Here is a 22329-nt window from a genome sequence, read left to right as displayed (position 1 = left end):
GTCTGGCCTCCTTTCTGTTCCTTGTCTATACCCACCTCACTCCTGCCCCAGCATCTCTGGTTCTGTGGCTCTTCTTTGCCCAAAATGCTCTTCCTCTAAATCCTAGCATGAATATCCCCTTATCATTCAGATTTCAGTTCGACTGTCACCTCTTCCATAACCATTCTATCCAATCCTGCCACCCCTGCAGAAACATACCGAATGTGCTACACTCTGTGTCAGAAAGTTGGGCATGTGAACTAATAATAAAAAGAGTTAACTGCGGGGGGATTACATGGGTTGGGACAGGATGGAGTAAGAGTTCTCATGGTAAAAAAAAAAAAAAAAAAAGAGTTCTCATGGTATACCTCTACTGTTTTGATTTCTGAACCATATGAACTTATCACCTTTTCAAAAATTAAATAAATATCATGTAGGGAAATCAGCATTCCTAGCAGGTACCTTCTACACTTGGATATGTGTCTGGTAACCTGGCATCCTGAGGTCTCCCTGGCCTACTCCTCAGAAGGTGGAGGTGGGGGGGCAGCTCCTGACTTACACTGTGGTGAACCAACACTGACTTCTCCACACGTGACTCACCTCAAATGATAGTGCCAGAAAACAGACAAGGCCCTGCTAGGGGAAGGGAAGGGACTGACACACGCCATGACCTCTTGATACCACCAGGATAGCTTGCTCCACACCCAGCCAATTGGTTCCATTGGCAGGTGGCTGCAAAGGCCCAGGGCTGGCTGCCATTGGAATGCAGTCTGGTTCTCAGTCAGCTCAGGCATGTGTGCTCCTCTGAGTGGTTGAAAACTGGAGTAAGAATAAACTCAAAAGATCAAGAGGAGCCCCCGGGAGCTGTATAAGCAGTGACATCTCGCTGACTAGTGTCCTGGTTTGGAAAATGGGATTATGTGTAGCGAGCCAGGACTGCCAGAGGATTAATTGGTATTTACAGAGGACAAGCAATAAGGACCGTGCAGGATGAGGTCCCATGAATGCTACTGTTAAGACTTTGTCTCACTTATTATACTTGCCTGTTAATCATGAGTTTCTCCTCATACTTGCCCCAGGAAGATAAAACTGACGCTGGTCTGGCAAGGGTTGTAGAGAAATAACCTATCCAAGGTGGCAACTTTCATATCAAAATGCAGAGCATGCGGCTACAGCAAAAAATTGGTTTTTCCAGCACTATACGCTAGCTTGGACATAAATTAAAAAATGAAAAATTTTTTTTAATTGTTTTTTCCATGGGGCGCCTGGGTGGCTCAGTCGGTAAAGTGTCTAACTTCGGGTCAGGTCATGATCCCAGGGTTCTTGAGTTTGAGCTCTGCACTGGGGTCTGTGCTGACAGCTCAGAGCCTGGAGCCTGTTTCGGATTCTATGTCTCCTCTCTGCCCCTCCCCTGCTCATACACTCATTCTCTCTCTCAAAAATGAATAAACATTAAAGAAAATATTAAGGAGCACCTGGGTGGTTCAGTCCATTAAGCAACTGACTTCAGCTCAAGTCATGATCTCATGGTTTGGGAGTTCAAGCACCGCGTCGGGCTCTGTGCTGACAGCTTGGAGCATGAAGTCACTTTGGATTCTGTTTCCCTCTCTCTCTGACCCTCCCCTGCTTGCATTTTCTCGCTCTCTCAAAAATAAACATTTAAAAATTAAAAAAAATTTTTTCAATTGTTTTTTCCAGTAAATCCAAGAAGAAAATAGGACAGTACATACAGTTCCCCACTCCCTATTTGTCAGACAGTAGGCAGGATGAAAAGGCTTGCAGGCAGACTGGCTGATTAATTGAAATACCACATCATCAAAATACAGAGAGAACTTATCAGGAGAGCCCAGAAGTTCAAGCATAGGTAGGAACATGGAACCTACTCAGAGCCCCTGCCGAGGGAAGTTCCCGAGCTACCGTCAGAAGACAGAAAACATGTGACCATTTTACAGCAGAATAAATCTCAGAGTGACCTCAGAAGAAAATCTGAAGCACTGGACTTCTGTGGCATCCACCTCTAGACAGACTCTGAAAGGTCCTATTCCTTTTGTAGCTGCCACTACTTCTCTGCACCAAACCTCTATTCTGTATGTATGTGTTGCTAGCGGGGGTGAGGTGGGGTGGGGGAGGGGGGCCGGAACACAGTGACTTCCCACTGGTCCCATTACCTATGAACATTTTCTATTACCTCTACTGTCATCTACTGCCCACCAAACTTGCTACCGCACCAACTCACCTGGACTGGCTCCTCCAAGACACCACTGCAAATAGGACAGATAAGGTCTTCGTCAACATCCCCCTGGAAACGGGTTACATCATACCCCATGTCTCATCACTGAAACCCAGGTCCTGGAAGGAGCAAGAGGAAAAAGGGGCCAGTTCAGAAGAAGCCTACAAATACGTGTCAACTTGGAACTCATGGCCAAGATCCATTCATTTGTCCAACAATTATTCACTGAAAGCCTACTATGTGCCAATCATTTGGGGGAAAGAAATCTGACTCAAGAAACTTAATTCTAATGGTAGAAGATATTACGTAAGCATACATTTAAAATATGAAATGATGGGGAGCCTGGGAGGCTTGGTTAAGTGTCCAACTCTTGGTTTCAGCTCAGGTCATGATATCACGGTCTGTGAGTTCGAGCCCTATGTTGGACTCTGTGCTGACAGTGTGGAGCCTGCTTGGGATTTTCTCCCTCCCTCTCTCTGCCCCTCCCCTTCTCTCTCTCTCTCTCTTAAAATAAACAAACAGACTTTAAAAATTAAAAACAAGAAAAGAAGTATGTTTGACAGGGCATTATGAGGACAAAGACATGGATACCTAACCCAGGCTGAGAGGGTGATTTTTGAGAAGTTTTACAGGAGTAAGTGTCACCACCAAGGCAAACAAGAGTAGCTAGATGTTGGGCATGGGGTAGGGTGGGGCATTAGCATCAAGGCTTTAGGTACATGAAACAGCACATTCAAAAGCCCAGAAGTAAGAGGGCGTATAATTGGTTCAGGGAGCTCTAAGTCATTCAGAAAAAGTTGACCTAAAGGATCCAAAGGAGGAAGTGACTAGATAAAAGGCTGGAGTGGCAAGCAAGGGCCTTGCCATGAGAAGTCTTATGTAAGGAGTTTGGATCTCATGAGTTCGAAAACCACATCGGTCTCACTGCTGTCAGCATGGAGCCTGCTTCAGATCCTCTGTCCCCCTTTCTCTCTGCCCCTCCTCCACTCATTCTCTCTCTCTCAAAAACAAAACAAAACAAAAAACTTAAAAAAGTTTAGCCAAAAACCTTACTGTAAAACAATCTACACAGTATTCATTTAATAAACATGTACTGAGTGCCATCTATACACCAATAAGCCTAATGAAACCTAGTGCCCATGAGGTAAGTGATGAGGAAGAGCAAAGCAAAAGGTACTAGAGGAACACAGAAGAGGGGCTTCTAAATCAGACTGGGGACGGCCAGAAGGACTTCTGAGAAATGGCTCTCAAAGTACGTTTCGAACAAGGGCTCTCAACCACAGCACTGTAGTCATTTGGGCTAGAAAGTTCATTGTTGCAGGGGCCTGACCTGCACTGAAGGGTGTTTAGCAGCGGTCCTGGCCTCTCCCCAGCGGCAGTCAGTAGTAGTCCTCCAACTGTGACACCAAACAGGTCTTCACACTTTGACACATATCGTCTAGGGGACAAAATCACCCCTGGTTCAAATCCACTGGTTTGAAGAATGATGAGTTAGCATCATGGAGCACCGCATGGACTTCTAGGATGGATAAAATAGCATGAAGAAGCAAGAAGTCCGCTAAGGGTTTGGGCAGAGATGTGCTGGAAGATGAGCACAGAGAGGTGGGCAGCACCCAAACACTGAAGGCCCTGGGACACTACACTATACTTGAAATTAAGCTGAAAGCTATGGAAGTACCTGAAGGATTGCTTTTGTTGCCATACGTTTATACGTTTTAATTTATTCTGACAACTTCTGACAACAGAAAAGTTGCACGAATAGTAAAAAGATCCCATTTACTCTTCACCTAGATTCCCTAAATGTTAACACCCTACCATATTTTTTAAATAATCTCTCTATATAAACATGAATAGATAAAATTTTTCTGAACTGGTGGAGAATAAATTGTAAACGTGTTGCATTTACCCCTAAATAATTTCACTGTGTATTTCCTAAAAAGAACATTCTCTTACACAATGATAGTAAAATTATAGAAATCAGGATATTAACTTTGACATAATACTATTACTTACTAACCCCTTTCCAATTTTGCCACTTGTCCCAATCTTTAGCAAAACAACATTCGAGACTATGTGTTGCACTGAATTGTCAAACTTCTTTAAACTCTCTTAAAAAAAAATCTGAAGAAGTTACTAACGCTTTTGGGTCTTTCATGATCTTGATGTTATAAGAATACAGGCCAGTTAAATGAGAAGGTCTCTCAGTGTGGGTTTGTCTGATGTTTCCTGATAATTAAAATCAGGTTTCATTTTGGGCAAAAATGCCACGGAAGTAACACCATGTTCTTAATACATCAAATCAGTAGCACATATTGATTTCTACCATTCCAGGTGACATTAACTCTGATCCTTTGATTAATAAATTGACATGATCAGGGGTTCCTGCATGGTTCAGTTCGTTAAGCGTCTGACTCTTGGTTTTTGGCTCAGGTCATGATCTCATGGTTTGTGGGTTTAAGCCCCGTGTCGGGCTCTGAGCCCACAGTGCAGAGCCTTGCTTCAGATTCTTTCTCTCCCTCTCTCTCTCTCTCTCCTCTCTCTCTCTCTCTCTCTCTCTCTCCCCCTCACTCTGCCCCTCCCTAACTCATGCTGTATCTCTCAAAATAAATAAATAAACTTAAAAAAAAAAAGAAATGGATATTATCAGTTTTCTGTTTGTCAGATAATTCTGGCAACAGTATAGAAAATGTAGGGGGTAGGGAAGATAAGAGAAAGTGAGATCTTTTTAGGAGATTACTGTAAAATTTCAGAAAAGTATAAAGGCTCAAGCATGCCTGGGTAGCTCATTTCGTTAAGCATTTGACTTGGGCTCAGGTCATGATCTCACAGTTTGTGGGTTCGAGCTCCACGTCGGGATCAGAGCTGAGAGCTGGAGCCTGGAGCCCAGGCTTTTGTTGGATTCTGTCTCCCTCTCTCTGACCCTTCACCACGTGTGCTCTCTCTTTCTCAAAAATAAGTAAGAATTAAAAAAAAAGGAAAAGGATAAAAGCTCAAATAAAGACATTTAAGAGAAAAATCTATACTCTTTCTTCTTCACAGAGAAGAATCTGTGTGACTCCTTTATTTCATCTTGGATAGTTAGTGGTGAATTCTTATTTACCAAAATAAGAATTGGTATGGTACACATGTATGAACACATGTATTTACCAAAATAAGAATTTGAATAAAAAGAATTAGGGAAGAAAGACAATGATCCTAGTATTAGACATGTAGAGTTTGAGATTCCAAGTAGAAATCCTGAAGATGGTAAGCTGACATCAGGGGTTTTTAGAGGCCACAGGGAAAGTATGCAGAATAAAAACAGAATATGAGGAAGGGTCTGATGAATACAGAACCCTGGGGGTACTGATTCTTTGCTTTATTTCTTAGCTTTCCTTTTTTTACAAGTAATACATGACTACATTCTCCTTTTATTTATTTAAGTTTTTTAACATTTATTTATTTTTGAGAGAGAGCAAGAGTGAGCGAGTAAGGGCCAATGGGGGAGGGGTATAGACAGAAGGGGATACAGAATCCAAAACAGGCTCCAGACTCCCAAGTTGTCAGCACAGTTTGACGTGGGGTTCAAACTCACGAACCAGGAGATCATGACCTGAGCAGATGCTTAACCCACTGAGTCACCCAGGATCCAGGAGCCCCTCATTTATTTTTTTAAGTTTACTTATTTATTTTGAGACAGAGAGCATGGTGGTGGGAGAGAGAGAGGGAAGGGGGCGGGGGGCGGGAATCCCAAGCAGGTTCTGCACCCCTAGCACAGAGCCTGAGATTATGACCTGAGTTTAAATCAGAAACTTAATCAACCATGAGATTATGACTTGAGCTTAAGTCAGAAACTTAACTGACCAAGCCACCCAGGCACCCTGACTACATTCTCATTTTAAAAGATTCAGACAATGTAACTTAATCTTTCTTCCCAATTTACTCTCCCCATCCATTGCTTGGTATACATTCATTTTTTTCAGTTCTTTTTCTTTGCTGTACATAGATTCATGTATGAACAGGAAAGACAAGGTCCCTGCTCTCATGTAGTTTATATTCTAGTGATAAAAATTCCTGGGGGCGCCTGGCTGGCTCAGTCAATGGAGTCTGTGACTCTTGATCTCAGGATTGTGAGCCTGACCCCAACGATGAGTGTAGAGATTATTTAAAAATAAAAAAATATATTTTTTAATGTTTATTTTTTTGAGAGAGAGAGAAAGAGTGTGACAGCAAGGGAGACACAGAATGTGAAGCAGGCTCTGGGCTTTGAGCTGTCAGCAGTCTGACGTGGGGCTCGAAACTATGAACTGTGAGATCATGATCTGAGCAAAAGTCAGACACTTAACCAGCTAAGCCACCGAGGTGCCCCAAAAATAAAATCTTAAAAAAATTCCAATCTACTACTCTAAACATTGGTTACAATGTGTTTTGCCATTCCCCTCATGATTTATATTTGCCAGGTTGCCATTCCCCGCCCCCCCCCGCCCGAAACAAATCATGTTGCACTTAACACCTTGGTAACATGATTTTCTTTGGGGGTACAAGATCAAATTTCTCTTCTGGGGCAGATACCTAGAGGAGGAACTGCTGGGTTGAATGGTGTGCCTACTATTTATTTTCCTAGATAATATACTTCCACACTATCCTCTGGAAAAGCCTTTTCAGTTTACACTACCACCAACAGTGCATGAGAATACTTTAATAATGACATTTAAAAGGAAAGGGAATAAAAAATTTTTTAAGAAAAGTCTGAGAAAGATTGACCAGAGATAAGAGAAAATCCTGGAGAGGAGAGGTTCATAAAAGTCAAGGGAGTTAGAGAAAGGGGAATTTTGTTTAATGGATACAGAGTTTCAGTTTTGCAAGATAAAAAAGTTCTGGAGATGTTTCACAACGTGAGCATACTTAACATTACTGAACCGTACACTCAAAAAAAGTTAAGATGGCAAATTTTATGTTATCTGCTTTTTAACCACAATAAAAAAAGTCAAGGAAGTGGAGTACTTAGGAGGAGGGAAGGAAGTGTCAAAAGCTGTAGTCAAAACCAATAAAGACCAAAAATCGGGGCGCCTGGTTGGCTCAGTCAGTTAAGCCTCTGACTTGGGCTCAGGTCATGATCTCAAGGTTTGTGAGTTCAAGCCCCACATCCAGCTTTGTGCTGACAGCTCAGAGCCTGGAGCCTCTTTAGGATTCTGTGTTTCCCTCTCTCTCTGCCCCTCCCCTGCTTACACTCTGTGTTTATCTGTCTCTCAAAAATAAATAAACATTAAAAAAAAAAAGACCCAAAAATCAGTATTTTCTCCTAAAGCTGTTGCCCGGGACCTGGCAGCTCCTGGCCTTGTTACTCTGGGGGCACCCGTTGAGCCATCACAGCGCCCAGTGGCTGAGCACCAGTGTCTACAGCACTTTGTAAAGCTTCTGGGAAAAGTTCTGTTGCACGACCTGCAAGAACCCTATGATACCTGCAGGCTGGCTGTGCACGGCTGGCCGCCCTAACCTACAGCCTCTACTGCTTCCATCGGGCTCGGCGCCACTGCTCTCAGCTCATTATGTGCACCCACACTGCTGCCCAGGGCTTCATGCTTGCAGCCATCTTTCTGGGTCTGGCTGTATCCACTACGAAGTCTCAATCCTGAGCTCAAGACCTGGTCTTGATCACGACAGAGATCGGGGCCCCTGGGTGATTCATCCAGTTAAGCATCTGACTTCGGCTCAGGTCATGATCTTGTGGTTCCTGTGTTCGAGCCCCATGTCGGGCTCTGCACTGACAGCTAAGGGCCTGGAGCCTGCTTCAGATTCTGTTATCTCCCTTGCTCTCTGCCCCTCCTCCACTCATGCTGTCTCTCTCAAAGATAAATTTAAAAAATTAAAAAAGAAAGTTCTACCGAAATCATTCCCAGGTCCTTGCCATCCCCAGGAAGCAACCACTGGGCCTGTCACCTGACTTATTCCCTCATCTCCCCTGAGAAGCCCCTGTGTCAGCAGGGGAGAAGTGGCCAATTGTGTGACCTAAAGATGTTTTTTCAGGAATCTCAGATTTGGTTCAGTTTGGGTGGTGCATACTTCTATTTGTGCCCCACTTTCCCCACTTCCTACTTAATAAACTGACCCTCTTGTTTAAAAAAAAAAAAAAAGAGAAAGAAATATTGTGAGGATGTGAGGCTGGATGCCAAGGCAGAGCGTGGCTGCATGCAGTTGGGAGGCACTGTGAGGAGCAGACGTCATGGGGCGTGAAGTGGGGGCCAGACTGCGGCGGTTCCGAGTGAGCAAGAGGAGAGGCAGCGGGCAGGGGCTGCAGAGAACTCTGTCAACGGCTTGATTTCAGAGGAAAGGAAAGACAACTACCTGGAGGAGGGCAGGAGGAGGAGGAAGTGGGTTGTATGGAGGTGTTTTTCCTTCCAATGAGAAAGGTCCATCAAAGTTCATGTAGCGACAAGGAAGTGCTAGTGAAGAAGGAGAAGTAAAGACAGGAGAGAGTCTGGTCACTGAGGCAGGGGGAGGCAGGAGGTCCGGAAACCTGTTAAACAGGAAGAGGAATACCTCTGAAGCAAGAAGAATGGTACAAAAAGCAGTCCAGATCAGTTCTCGAAAATCGTGCCAGTAAACTTTACATGTATTTATAAATCACCCATACATTAAGAGACCAGAAAGAATCACCAAAACATTACCAGAGGTTTTGCTTGTGTGTGGGACTAAGGATGTTTTTCTTCTACCTTTAGTACCAAATACTTTCATAGATATACATTTTTTTAGTCATAATTCAATTTTAAAGTCTTCTATATTATAAATATATATATATACTTTTTAAATTTAGAAATTACTCAAGACTAAAAAATACAGGAAAGCTTTTACTTTTGAAGTAAAGAAATAAAAGAATTTGATCACATCCAGAAGTTTCTCCCATGGACCTGGTTAAGAGTCTTATGTTTGCCTTTAGAGTTAGAATGGACTGTGAGAGACCATGGGGTTTAACATCCAGGGCGGGAATCCTGTCCACAGCACCCAGCAGTCAATCACCCTGTGCTGGTGACACTCCTGGGAAAGGTCAAGATAGGGTGCAGCAAAGGCACAGACGCAAAATATCTAGTCCAGACTCATCTTTGTCATAGCATTCTAGAATGCCTGTCCCTCGCATCCAGAGCTCCACATGTGGACGGACCAAGGGCACAGAAGGACTATTACCACCTTTCTTCTCTACTTCAATCAATGCAACCCAAGACTGATTAGTCTGTTCTGGATAATAGCTACTGCCACTCTAGTAGTCCAGACGGAACACAGAGTTGGGAGGAGGAGGAGGGGCAAGAAAAAAAGTCAAGAAGAGGAGGTAGCTGAGGGAGCCTCTATAGGACAGGAAAAATATCCCCGAATATCTCTAATTCATCTGTTCAACTGCTGACTTTACAGTATCTAATTTAATATTTAATTAAATAAATTATAATTTGGTTTCTCTATAATAGCGATAACATTAATCAGAGGGGGGAAAAAGCATTGTTGCCTTTAAAATGCACCAGGTTTAAGGGGCATCTGGGTGGCTCAGTTGATTGAGCCTCTGACTTCAGTTCAGGTCATAGTCTCATAGTTTGTGGGTTCAAGCCCCGAGTCGGACTCTATGCTGACAACTCGGAGCCTGGAGCCTGCTTCGGATTCTGCGTCTCCTCTCTATGCCCCTCCCCCATTCACACACTATCTCCCTCTCTCAAAAATAAACACTAAAACTTTTTATATAAATAAATAAAATGCACCAGGTAAGGGGGTTTCTGGGTGGCTCAGTCAGTTAAGCGTCCAATTCTTGATTTTGGCTCAAGTCATGATCCCAGGATTGAGCCTGCATCAGGCTCCATACTTAGCATAGAACCTGCTTAAGATTCTCCCTCTCAATCTCTCTCTCTCTTTCTCTCTCTCTCTCTGCTCGTCCCCACCCCACTTGGTTGCTGTCTCTAAAAAAAATAAAAAGCACCAGGTATGAAAAGACTACCAAGATATACTGTTAAGAGAGGAAGGAAAAAAAAAAAACAAGGTTCAGAATAGTATATGTAAAGTATGCCATCATGAGTACAAAAAAAACCACGTATGTGTATTTTTACTTATGTATGCATGGAACTCTCCAGAAAGATAAAGAGGAAATTGCAAACAGTGCTTGCTGCTGAGAAGGGATAACTAAGGAAGAGGAATAGGAGGAATATACTTTAATTTCCTTAATTATCCCTTTGTACCTTTGAAAAAGATTTTCTTGGGGTATTTGGGGGGCTCAGTGGAAAGAGTGAGTCACTCTTGATCTCAGAGTCATGAGTTTGACCCCATGTTGGGTACAGAGATTACTTAAATAAGTAAATAAATCTTAAAAAATAAAAGATTTTTCTCTCCATGTGTATCCAATATTCAAATAAAGAAATAAATCTATAATTATCCTAAACTGTGAAAGAAAAGTGTTAAGGTTAAAACAAACATGTCCAAAACATTCACTAAATGAGTCCTATACTATACGTCATTTTTTAAAGAAATTTCATTTTTTAAATTTTTTATGTTTTTTATTTTTTTTTGAAAGATAGAAACAGCGCAAGCAGGGGAGGAGCAGAGAGAGAGGGAGACACAGAATCTGAAGCAGGCTCCAGACTCTGAGCTGTCAGCACAGAACCCAACGTGGGGCTTGAACCCACAAACTGCAAGATCTGACCTGAGCCAAAGTTGGACGCTTAACTGACTGAGCCACCCAGGCGCCCCTATACATGTTTTAATAACATAACATATATAACACATCATATACTATATAGTAAGGTCTGGAAAAAAGGAACTCTTGCAAGAAAATGTTGATCAAAAGGTACAAGCTTCCAATTATAAAACAAGTCATGGAGACAGAAGTATACACAGGGAATACAGTCAATAGCACTGTAATAATGTTGCACTGTGACTACACTTACTTACAGTGTGGTAGGCAATGAGTGTATAGAACTGTCAAATCACTATGTTATAAATCTGAAAATAATAGAACATTATATGTCAACTATACTTCACTAATAAAAACGTTAAAAATTTTTTTTAATGTTTATTTATTTTTGAAAGACAGTCACAGAGTGTGAGAGGGGGAAGGGCAGAGAGCGAGGGAGACACAGAATCTGAAGCAGGTTCCAGGCTGTCAGCACAGAGCCCGATACGGGGCTCAAGGCCACGAGCTGTGAGATGACATGACCTGAAGTTGGCCGCTTAACCTTAACCGACTGAGCCACCCAGGTGCCCCTAAAAAATGTTTTGAAAAGAACAACAAAAACACCTAAATATCCCCAAAAAGTATATACCCTTTATCTAACAATCCAACTTCTAGGAACTTAGCCTAAGGAAATAATTATAAAGGTGCAAAAGCAATGTACTAGGTTGTTTCAGTGTTGTTCCTAACAGCAAAAGAATCAAGACCACAAATATCCAGAATTCCTTACATCTATAAAATGCAGTAACAGGAGGGGCGCCTGGGTGGCTCAGTCTGTTAAGCGTCCGACTTTAGCTCAGGTCATGGTCAGTTCGTGGATTCAAATCTCGCATGAGGCTCCGTTCTGACAGCTCAGAGCCTGGTGCCTGCTTCAGATTCTGTGTCTCCCTCTCTCTCTGCTCCTCCCCTGCCAGCACTCTCTCTCTCTCAAAAGTAAATAAACATTAAAAAAAAAAGATTAAAAAATGCAATACCAGGAGACACTAGTATGACTTAAATATATTTATTTATTAATAATTTATTTAAATTACTTAAATATACTTAGTATACATTTTATCTAATACATTATACATTTACATAACAAAATGACATATTTATGCATATATGACATAATGCCATTTTTGTTAAGAAGTATATTATGTGGGTACACATCTATACTGAAGAGTTTCTAGAAGGATTCAGAAAAGCTGTCTCTAAGTATATTACTTTAGTACTTTTTTATATGTATTTATTTTTTTAATGTTATTTATTTTTGAGAGAGAGAGCACGAGTGAGAGAGCAGGGGAGGGACAGAGAGAGACAGAGACACAGAATCTGAAGCAGGCTCCAGACTCTGAGCTGTCAGCACAGAGCCCAAAGCACGGCTCGAACCCGTGAACCGCGAGATCATGACCTGAACCGAAGTTGAACGCGTAACTGTCTGAGCTACCCAGGCACCCCAGAAAAGTTTATTTAGACAGAGAGAAAGTACACCCATGCAGCTGAGGGACAGCAAGAGGGAGGGAGACAGAATCACAAGCAGGCTCTGCACTGGCAAACCCACAAATCAAGAGATCACAACTCCAACCAAAATCCAAGAGTCAGAAACTCAACTGAGCCACCTGGGAGTCCCAGTATTTTTAAGATTTTATTTTTAAGGGGCACCAGGGTGGCTCAGTGGGTTGAGCGTCCAATCTCGGTTCAGGTCATGATCTCACTGTTCGTGAGTTTAAGCCCCACCTGGGCTTTATGCTGACAATGTGGAGCCGGCTTCAGGTTCTCTGTCTCCCTGTCTCTCTGCCCCTCTCCCATTTGTGTGCTATTTCTCTCTAAAAAATAAGTAAACACTAAAAATAATTTTGTTAAAGAAATGTTTATTTTTGAGAGAGAGTAGTCCTATGAGCGGGGGAGGGGCAGAGAGAGGCAGGGGACAGAGGATCCGAAGTAGGTTGGGGCTTGAACTCACAAACTGTGAGATCATGTCTTGAGCCAAAGTTGGAAGCTTAACTGACTGAGCCAGCCAGTGTTCCTGCTAGGCATTATTCTAAGCATTTCTTGTGTATTAACTCATCCAATTCCTACAACTCTATGAGCTACCCTACGAGGTCGGGACTGTCATTATCCACATTTTATAGATGAGTAACAGATGCACAAAGGTTAAAAAGCTTGTCCAAGATCATATAGCTAACAAGTGGTGAAGCCAGATTCAAACCCAGGCAAACTGGCTCCAGAGTCAAACTTTTAACCACTGCTAAATATCCCTCCCGATATGAAAAATGCAAGTTGCAAAATGTATGTTTTATGAATAGTATGGTCCGGTTATTTTTTTTAAGAGAGAAAGAGAGAGAGAGTGCTTGGGACAGAGGGGCTGAGAGAGAGAGAGAGAGAGAGAGACAGACAGACAGATAGACAGACAGACAGACAGAAAGAGAATCCCAAGCAGGCTCTATGCTCAGCAAGAAGCCCCACACAGGGTTCAAACCTACAACCCTGGAATAATGACCTAAGCTGAAATCAACAGTCAGATGCTCAATGACTAATCCACCGGTGCCCCAAGTCCCATTTATATAAAAACAATTTAAAAAATAAAAATTAGGGACACCTGGCTCAGAGTGAACTTAAAAACCTTTAAGAAATAAAAACTAAAACTTAATTGTATTGTACACATTTTTAAACACTTATTAATTTTTTTAAGTTTACTCATTTTGAGAGAGAGTATATGTACATGAGTGCATGAGCAAGGGAGGGACAGAGAGAGAATCCCAACCAGGTTCCTTGCTATCAGCAGAGTCCAACGTGGGGCTCGAACTCACAAACCATGAGCTCATGACCTGAGCTGAAATCAAAGGTTGGACACTTAAACAACTGAGCTGCCCAGGCTCCTTTAACGTTTATTTTTGAAAGAAGCAGGCTCTGCACTGACAGTAGAGAGCCTGCTCGAACCCGAGAACCACAAGAGCCAAAGTCAGACACTTACCTAAGCTACCCAGGCACCCCTATTGTACACATTAAAACATTTAAATAGGAAGAGGGGCGCCTGGGTCGCTCAGTCGGTTGAGCCACTGACTCTTGATTTCGGCTCAGGTCACAATCTCACAGTTTGTGAGTTTGAGCCCTGTGTCAGGGTCTCTTATGGTTTGCCTCTCTCTGTTTTTGTCTTATTTTTCCCTCCCTTCCTCTTTTATCATCTGTTTTATTTCTTAAAGTCCACATATGAGTGAAGTCATGGTATTCATCTTTCTCTGACTTATTTTGCTTAACATAGTATATTCTAGCTCTATCCACGTTGTTGCCCATGGCAAGTTTTCATTCTTTTTTTTTTTAAGTTTATCTTTTTAATTAAAAATATTTCTTCTTAATGTTTACTTATTTTTGAGAGAGAGAGAGGGAGCACTGGAGGAACAGAGAGAGACACACAGAATCCAAAGCAGGCTCCAGGCAAAGAGCCCAACGTGAGGCTTGAACTCATGAACCAGGAGATGATAACCTGAGCCAAAGTCAGAGGCTTAACCAACTGAGCCACCCAGATGCCCTTTTATTTATTTATTTTGAGAGAGAGAGAGAAAGCAGAAGCAGGGGAGGGGGCAGAGAGAAGAGGAGAGAGAGAATCTCAAGCGGGTTCCGCATCATGAGCCCAAAGTGGGGCTTAATCCCATGACTGAGATCACGACCTGAGCCGAAGTTGGACACTTAGCTGACTGAGCCACCCAGGCACTCTAAGATTTCATTTCTTTTTGGGGCGCCTGGGTGGCTCAGTCGGTTAAGCATCTGACTTCAACTCAGGTCATGATCTCACTGCTCGTGAGTTCAAGCCCCTCATCAGGCTCTGTGCTGACAGCTCACAGCCTGGAGCCTGCTTCTGATGCTTTGTGTGTCTGTCTCTCTCTGCTCATGCTCTCTCTCTCTCTCAAAAATAAACATTAAAAAAATTTTTTTAAAGATTTCTTTTTTTTTGATTGCCAATTAATATTCCAATTGTATTTATATACCACATCTTTATCCATTCATCAGATGATGGACATCTGGGCTCATTCCCTAATTTGGCTATTGTTGATAGTGCTGCTATAAACACTGAGGTGCATGTGCCCATTTGAATCAGCATTTTATAGCCTCTGAATAAATACCTAGTTTCACTTTCATTTTATCTTTTTTTAAAAACTCTTTTTAATGATTATTTATTTTTGAGAGAGAGAGAGCGTGTGCATGTGCGAGAGCATAAGCAAGCAGGGAAGGGCAGAGAGACAGGGTGCAAGCAGGCTCCAGGCCCTGAGCTGTCAGCACAGAGCCTAACATGGGACTTGAACCCATGAACTGTGAGATCATGAGCTGAGCTGAAGTCAGACACTTAAACGGACTAAAACACCCAGGCACCCCTGAACTTCCATTTTACATCAATGCTAACAATATTGTTTCAAGGAGGAATACAAATTCTGGAACTTACCTTAATGGGGTCTCAGGAGATCTCATATCCCCAAAATAAACAGAACAGAGCTTGCCTCTGTTGGCAAAGGATGGCCAGAGCCCACGGGAAGCCACAAGTCAGGGTTAGGAGCTATAAGGTTACTACCAAAAAGTCAGGTTTACAAAGCTCTAAGGAGATGCTGGGCACTGTTCCTTCTATATCATAAGCCCCTTTGCATGCTTAGAGATTATCCTGTTTTATCTACTCTTAATACAATCGCATTCTTTCAGGGGTCCAGCCTCAAGAATTATGGGGAAATTTAGATTTCTAATCTGATTAGGGTATTCCCTATTTGTCATCTATGGGAAACAAACATCATATGTTTGGAAGTTGGAAGTTGGAAGCCAACTCCTTGCCCTGTCCCCACGCTGATAATCAAGCTGATGGGCTAGGCATCTTGATTATGCCTTCTCCTCTCTGGGTCTCTCAACACGGCTACGAGGCTGTCGCAGGGGCGGGTTATCATTCCAAGGGGAATGCCCCAGAAGAACTCAACTGCTCACTGCCCTGGAGGCAGAAGCCTTAATAAAACTGAAACTACAGGGACCTCAAGAGTCACAGCCAGTAACCACAGCCATTGGAAGCAGTTTCCTGATCATTCTCCTTGAGCTGTAGAACAAAACAAGGCCTTGAAAGGTTTCACTCATATTGGGGAGCTGAACTAAAGCAGCACCGAGGTGTCTGTCCCTTCAGGCTCATAGAAGCTTGGCCAACCTCCCTAATTTGAACATCCGGAAGACTGCATTCCCAGCCTTCCTTTCTGTAGGCCAGAACCCAGTGTTATGTTACTCATTTCCTTACTGTTACACTGGGGTCTCTCTATTTAGTCCTGGTCAGCATTATCATAAAAATATGAGCTTTCTCGTATTCCTTTCTGTATCCTTTTAACCTGCTGCTGTAGTTGCTTTCTTTGGTCTACCTTGGAGAGAGCTAGGAGAGAGGTTCCTAAAGGAACCTGAACATTTAGTTTCCTTTATTCAGGCTTCCTGAACCCATGTACAGATGTGTAAACCATACACACTGTCTCTTTCTGTCACACGCGTGTGTGCACCCCCCCCATGAAGATAAATATCAGAGAAGCCACTCTATAATTCCTATTTTAGAGTCACAGGGCATGCTGTCACCAATCCTTGGCAAAAACATAAGGGTAAAAGCCAGGTGTATGTACTGTAGACTCACTTCTGCCAATTGTCCCTCCCCTCCCCCACCCCCGCCCTGACTGCAACAGACGTAAGAGGCTGAGGATTCTCCAGCCCGGATACTACAAACCACCACATAGCTAATGGGACCCATAACCGGCTCCAGTGTAAGAAAACAGGTAATGTCTAGGAATTTCAATCTAGTGAATAAAATTAACTGGCAAAGGGTCTCACATTTCATTACAAATCTTCCTGTCTCTCAGTGAATGGGAAAAAAGGAGACTGAGTTGGGAATCCAGAAACCTTAGACGCAGTTCTAGCTCCATAACTGACCAGATGTGTGACCTTGGGCAAGTTACTTAACCTCCCTGGGCCTCAGTTTTCATACTCCACAAGAAATGAAGCATCTAGGACTATGTAAGTCCTAAAGTGCTCTACAAATTACATGATTCTGAGATTCAGTATATAGAACAAAAATATCTAAATTAGTGGGTATGGATGCCTGGGTGGCTCAGCCGGTTGAACATCCAACTTCAGCTTGGGTCATGATCTCATGTTTCATGGGTTTGAGTCCCAAGTCAGGCTCTGTGCTGACACCTCAGAACCTGGAGCCTGTGTCTCTTGTGTCAGATTCTGTGTCTCCCTCTCTCTGTTCCTCCCCTCATTCGTGCTCTGTCTCTCTCTCTCTTTCTCTGAAAAATAAATACACATTAAAAAATATATATTTAAAAAAATAAATTAAGTGGTAATTACGTTATTGAAGGTGCCCTGTCCTTATCACTAATTGACCTTCCTCTCTTTAGGCAACTCTCTTGACTTTTTAAGAAAAAAAATTTTTAAGTTTATTTGAGAGAGAGTGTGTGTGAACAGAGGAGGAGCAGAAAGAAAGAGAGAGAGACAGAGAGAAAGAGAATATCCCCAGCAGGCTCCACACTGTCAGTGCAGAGCCTGATGTGGGGCTTGAACTCATGAACCATGCATGAGATCATGACCTGAGCCAAAATCATCAGAGTCAGACCACTAAACTGACTGAGCCACCCAGGTGCACCACCACCCCTTTATAAAAATTTTAAAAAAATGTGTTTTAAACGTTTATTCAGTTTTGAGACAGAGCACAGCGTGGGAGGTGGGGCTAGAGAGAGGGAGACACAGAATCTGAAGCAAGATCCAGGCTCTAAGCTGACGCAGGGCCCTAACCTATGAACCCTGAGATCATGTCCTGAGCCGAAGTCGGGCACTCAACCAAATGAGCCACCCAGCAGGTGCCCCTTAAATTTTTTTTTAATGTTTATTTCTCGGGGGGCTGGGGGGAAGTGAGAGAGAGACAGAGAGAGAGAGACAGACAGACCCAGACACAGACACACACACACACAACACGAGCAGGGGAGGGGCAGAGAGAAGGACACACAGAATCTGAAGCAGGCTCAAAGCTCTGAGCTGTCAGCACAAAGCCGGATGCAAGGCTCAGATAGGCTCAAACTCAGATCAAACTCATGAACCGAGAGATCATGACCTGAGACGAAGATGGATACTTAACCAACTGAGTCACCCAGGTGCCCTGCCTTTTTATTTTTGAGAAAGAGAGCAGAGAGGGGGGAAACAGAGGATCCGAAGAGGCCTTCACAGTGACAGCAAACAGCCAAATACAGGGCTTGAACCCACCAACCATGAAATCATGACCTGAGCCGAAGTCATGTATTTAACTGAGCCCACGCAGGCGCCTCAACTTTCTTGACTTTTTATGTGAAAGGAAGTGGTCTTTTTTCTTTAAGCAGCGGAGTCCTTAGACTGAAGTCACCCCTCCTCTTAGAGAAATTACTTCTGAGGAACTCAATTTCCTCACTGTGAGATGAGGGGGTAGGCTACATTGACCCAAACGTTCTGTTTAATTCTAGAATGCTGTGATCCATCATAGATAATACCACAGTGCGGGGGGAGGTTGTTTTTTTTTTTCTTTAAATTTTTTTATATGTTTTTTATTTATTTTTGAGAGACAGAGACAGCATAATCAGGGGAGAGTCATCGAGACAGGGAGATACAGAATCGGAAGCAGGCTCCAGGCTCTGAGCTAGCTGTCAGCACAGCTCGAACCCACAAACTGTGAGATCATGACCTGAGTTAAGCCATGCTTAACTGACTGAGCCACCCAGGCACCCCTATTTTTTTTTCTTTTAGTAAGCTCTATGCCCAAAGTGGGGTTTGAACTCATGATCCCAAAATCAAGAATCCCCTGAGATCAAGAGTCACATGGTCTACTGACTGAGCCAGCCATGCACTCTATCACAAGGGATTTTAAAATTAAAATTCCTTAGGTATATTTTAATTGGTTCAATTTACAAAAGAATCCAGAGAGCACACAATTCTTTACGAACTCACTTAACACTTGAAGGGAGGCCTACCAGGCTTCAAAGGCCATCAAGGACCTCCCACTTAGTCACCAGCACTATTTTGTGGTTGCCCCAAACCTCATCTTCATTCTCTATATACAGCTCCCTTGCCAAAAGAGACACATGTAAAAGATACAGAAAACACAATCCTTGTCCTTAAACTAAGGTGCAGACTTGAACCCAATGAGTATATAAGATATAAAACACATACACATAAAATTTACTAAGCAATTCTCCAAAGAAAAGTTAAGGTTACTATAAGACATAAATAGGCAAAGAACAGACTGATGTGGGTTAATCACAGAAAGCTTTATACAGAAGAATTCCAAGACTCAGGTTTTCAAAAGCAGGAGGAACTCAGATAGTATGAGAAGAGACCTGAATTCTGGAATGGGACTCTGAATCAAGGCTCTTTACCTTCCAAGTGTTGGGGGGTAGGCTCCCTGTTCACAAGGCTCCAACCCCCTGATGCCTCCACTCAGTGCCACTCAGGAGACGCTCCCAGTAACCCATCTTGTTGGCTATTCTCCGACTGAGTCCTCCTTCCTAGTGAAAAGCTCTATCGCCAAGGGGATGGATGTGATGTCACAAGCAGGAGCACTCTATTAATAGGAACAAGGAAGAAAAAGGTGAGTCAGGGGAACTACCTCCACTTGGCAGTGAGACTATACAGACTTGGATCTGGCAACCTGTTGAGGAGGAGGAGACAATTCCATGAAGGCCTATAGGTTTCAGACCTGAGGACACAGCACTAACTTCTAAGGATCGAGGTCACTGGCTAAGGAATCACATGCACACAGTCCAGGAGATTCAAACCATAGCTGACAGAGGCTGAGAGAGGGACAAGAAAAAACATAAAGAAGCACTGCTTTGAGACAGAAAGATTCTCTTATTCGGTGTACACAACCACAAATAATGTCAATGATTCCAGATCTGTGGCTCTACAACGCAGAGATCAATGACACCTTACATGCACAGTGTGATGCTTTAATGTTTCCCAAATGCTTTCACTTAATTCATCTAAAAAGAGTGCTAATCTTACCCTCCAACTGGAAAATACTATTTCATAAGGAGAAGATACTCAAGAATGTTCATACAGGTGTGATTCTACTTCCCAAATCAGAAAACATTCCTGAGGGAATCAGGCTTTATTAAAAAAGGGGGGGAAGGGGGTGTCTGGGTGGCTCAGTGGGTTAAACGTCTGACTTCGGCTCAGGTCATAATCTCGAGGTTTGTGGGTTCAAGCCCCGTGTCAGGCTCTGGAGCCTGGAACCTGCTTTGGATTCTGTGTCTCCCTCCTCTCTCTGCCCCTCCCTTGCTCTCCTCTCTCTCTCTCAAAAGTAAATAAACATTAAAAAAAAAAAAACAACAACAGGAAATTATTCTAGAGTGGGCAACTAGAAAGGCTAGAAGTAGCAGTATGATCAGGCAAACTAAAGAAATGGGACCAAGTAAAGGAGGACAAGGCTTCAGATGAAGGATGCTGAGAGATCTACTCACTACTACACAGGAGCATAGCAACTATTCCAACTCCTCTCTTCACCATCACCTGGCTATCAATAGATTAAGGGCTGTGCTACAAAAGAATAGGATGATGATAATTTTCATACATAAAACTGAGACAATTTCATCTTCTGAGTCTGGCACACACACTTATTAGTTTACTATGCTAATCAGCCACAACATGTTTTAGCGTGGCATATTTAAACTAACAGAGAGATAAATGTGCAATGCCAGACACACTTTCTTTTGAGGGAGTTGGGGATGGGAGGGAGTTGTTTCTCCCTCATCCATAACACAGAGGTGAGTATAACGCTGCTTCCATTTTGACAACACCTTATTGCCCAACAGCCTGATACATGCACCTGTACATCACGAAATGCTTCCACAAACCACTGCTGTTGGCTACGCTCAATCTTCTACTGACAAGGTTCAGACTCAGAAAGCAACCTGTTACTCACGCTGGGGGAAAAAACAACAACAACCTTACTGTGATGCTTCCTTAACCAGAGCAAAACAGGAGTTTTCAACTAGGCCCAGCTGAGCACACAGGGTAGTAACACTATCACATCACTCAGATTCCCTACCATTAATCTACCCCATTCCTATCTGGGGGGAAACTATCAGCTAGCAACACTATCAGCTTCTTGTCCTATTGTCAGATTCTAAAACCACCTGTATAGGAAGCAATTAGACTGTCACTATCACAGCCCACATTTGCTATTAAGGGGAATGAAATCAGTTTCTGAATGGGGAAGATATCTGTCAGTCCCTCAAGCAAAACACTCTCACCTCTCTTAGCTTTCTGCTCCTTCTCCAGCCCACTCCTCCCCAATCCCCAATTTCGCAGAGTTGTGGTTTGAGGAAGGCTTTCAGGTGAGTGAAGTCTGCGTAAAGGGCCTGGCTGCAAACCCATGGAAGGGATGAAAGGAATGTGAGATTCTTTCACGGAGGGGTGGGAGGGGGAGGGGGAAAAGGAATGGAGGATAAAGACAAGGCTGCCAAAGACAAGGCACGGGAGAGGAGCCAAGCTATGGCGCTTCGAGGGCGGGGGTTCAGGTTCCGCCGCCCCTGCCCAGGCTGGCCCCCAGAATGCTCCCTTCCTCCCCTCCCAACCCGTCAACACTGCCTATTTAAATACCACGTCGTAACCCCTGGTCCCTTCTTCCCTGTCCTCCAGCCAGCCCAGACTCCCTCCCGCACTTAAGGCTGCCCTACTCCAATGGATCTCCCCCGCAACCCACCCTCCGGCGCCCCTTTCTCACCTCCCGACTCCTCCCTATCCCTGCTCCCTTCCTCCATTTTTCATCTTTACTTCTATCCCCTCTCCAGACCTCCAATACCTTGAACCCCCACCCCAATCCCAGTGGGACATCGCCCCCTCCCCTCCCACACCCTACTTTAGGTGGGAGCCGGCGCAGGCGCAGTACGCACCGCCCTGGAAGCGTTCTGGATTCTCCGTACCCCAGCCCGGCTGGAGCTGAGGTCGCAGCGGCCACGAGATAGCTCGGGTGCCGGGTCCCAGCCTTTCCAGGGAGGGGAAGGGGAAGGGGAAGGAGAGGAAAGGGTCCAACCACTCGTCGCCGAGTGAAACGGATCCTTCCCCCGCCCACCGCTGCTACGCAACCCGGCGGAATTTCGTCACCAAACTCCGCCTCTCTGTTTAACTCGGACCTAGCCTAGACGCCAAGAGCGACCAATGAGGAGGGTGTAAGGTTAGCCGGGCCCCCTCTCTACACCGGAAATCTTTATGATACCACCGAGGACTATATAGCCATTTGGGAGGGAAAACTCTATGTTCTTCCCTGCACCAATGTAGGGGGCGGAGCCGGAGGCTTGCTCCAGGGAGGCAGAGACTTCGCTTAGTAAAGGCGTACGTGTCCCATCTCCTAAAGTTGATGCGGCGAGGTGTGAGATCATTGCGAAGAAGTTGGCCTGCAGTGTGACTTGCCATCTGCCGTTTCTAGAGTGGC

The 22329-nt window shown here is 43.8% G+C and overlaps 1 protein-coding gene across 6 annotated transcripts in view; it reads right to left on the bottom strand.

Moving 5' to 3' along the window:
• The window catches only part of RNF41 (ring finger protein 41), a 28143-nt gene extending 6160 nt beyond the window's left edge, over nt 1-21983 (bottom strand). The window contains exons 1-5 of one of the 6 annotated variants that reach the window (XM_029954373.1): nt 21791-21983; nt 19274-19458; nt 8534-8705; nt 3540-3647; nt 2216-2328 (exon numbers count right to left, since the gene is read on the bottom strand). In XM_029954373.1, the coding sequence (XP_029810233.1) occupies nt 2216-2305 (90 nt within the window). In that variant the 5' untranslated portion in view covers nt 2306-2328; nt 3540-3647; nt 8534-8705; nt 19274-19458; nt 21791-21983. The remainder of the gene's footprint in view (nt 1-2215; nt 2329-3539; nt 3648-8533; nt 8706-19273; nt 19459-21790) is intronic. The other 5 variants (XM_029954375.1, XM_029954372.1, XM_029954374.1 and 2 more) reach the window with 5 other exon arrangements.
• Between the last annotated feature and the right edge of the window lie 346 nt (nt 21984-22329).

This window comes from Suricata suricatta, chromosome 10 (genome assembly GCF_006229205.1).
Source record: "Suricata suricatta isolate VVHF042 chromosome 10, meerkat_22Aug2017_6uvM2_HiC, whole genome shotgun sequence".
Taxonomy (NCBI): domain Eukaryota; kingdom Metazoa; phylum Chordata; class Mammalia; order Carnivora; family Herpestidae; genus Suricata; species Suricata suricatta.
This window is presented reverse-complemented; position numbering and strand designations above follow the sequence as displayed.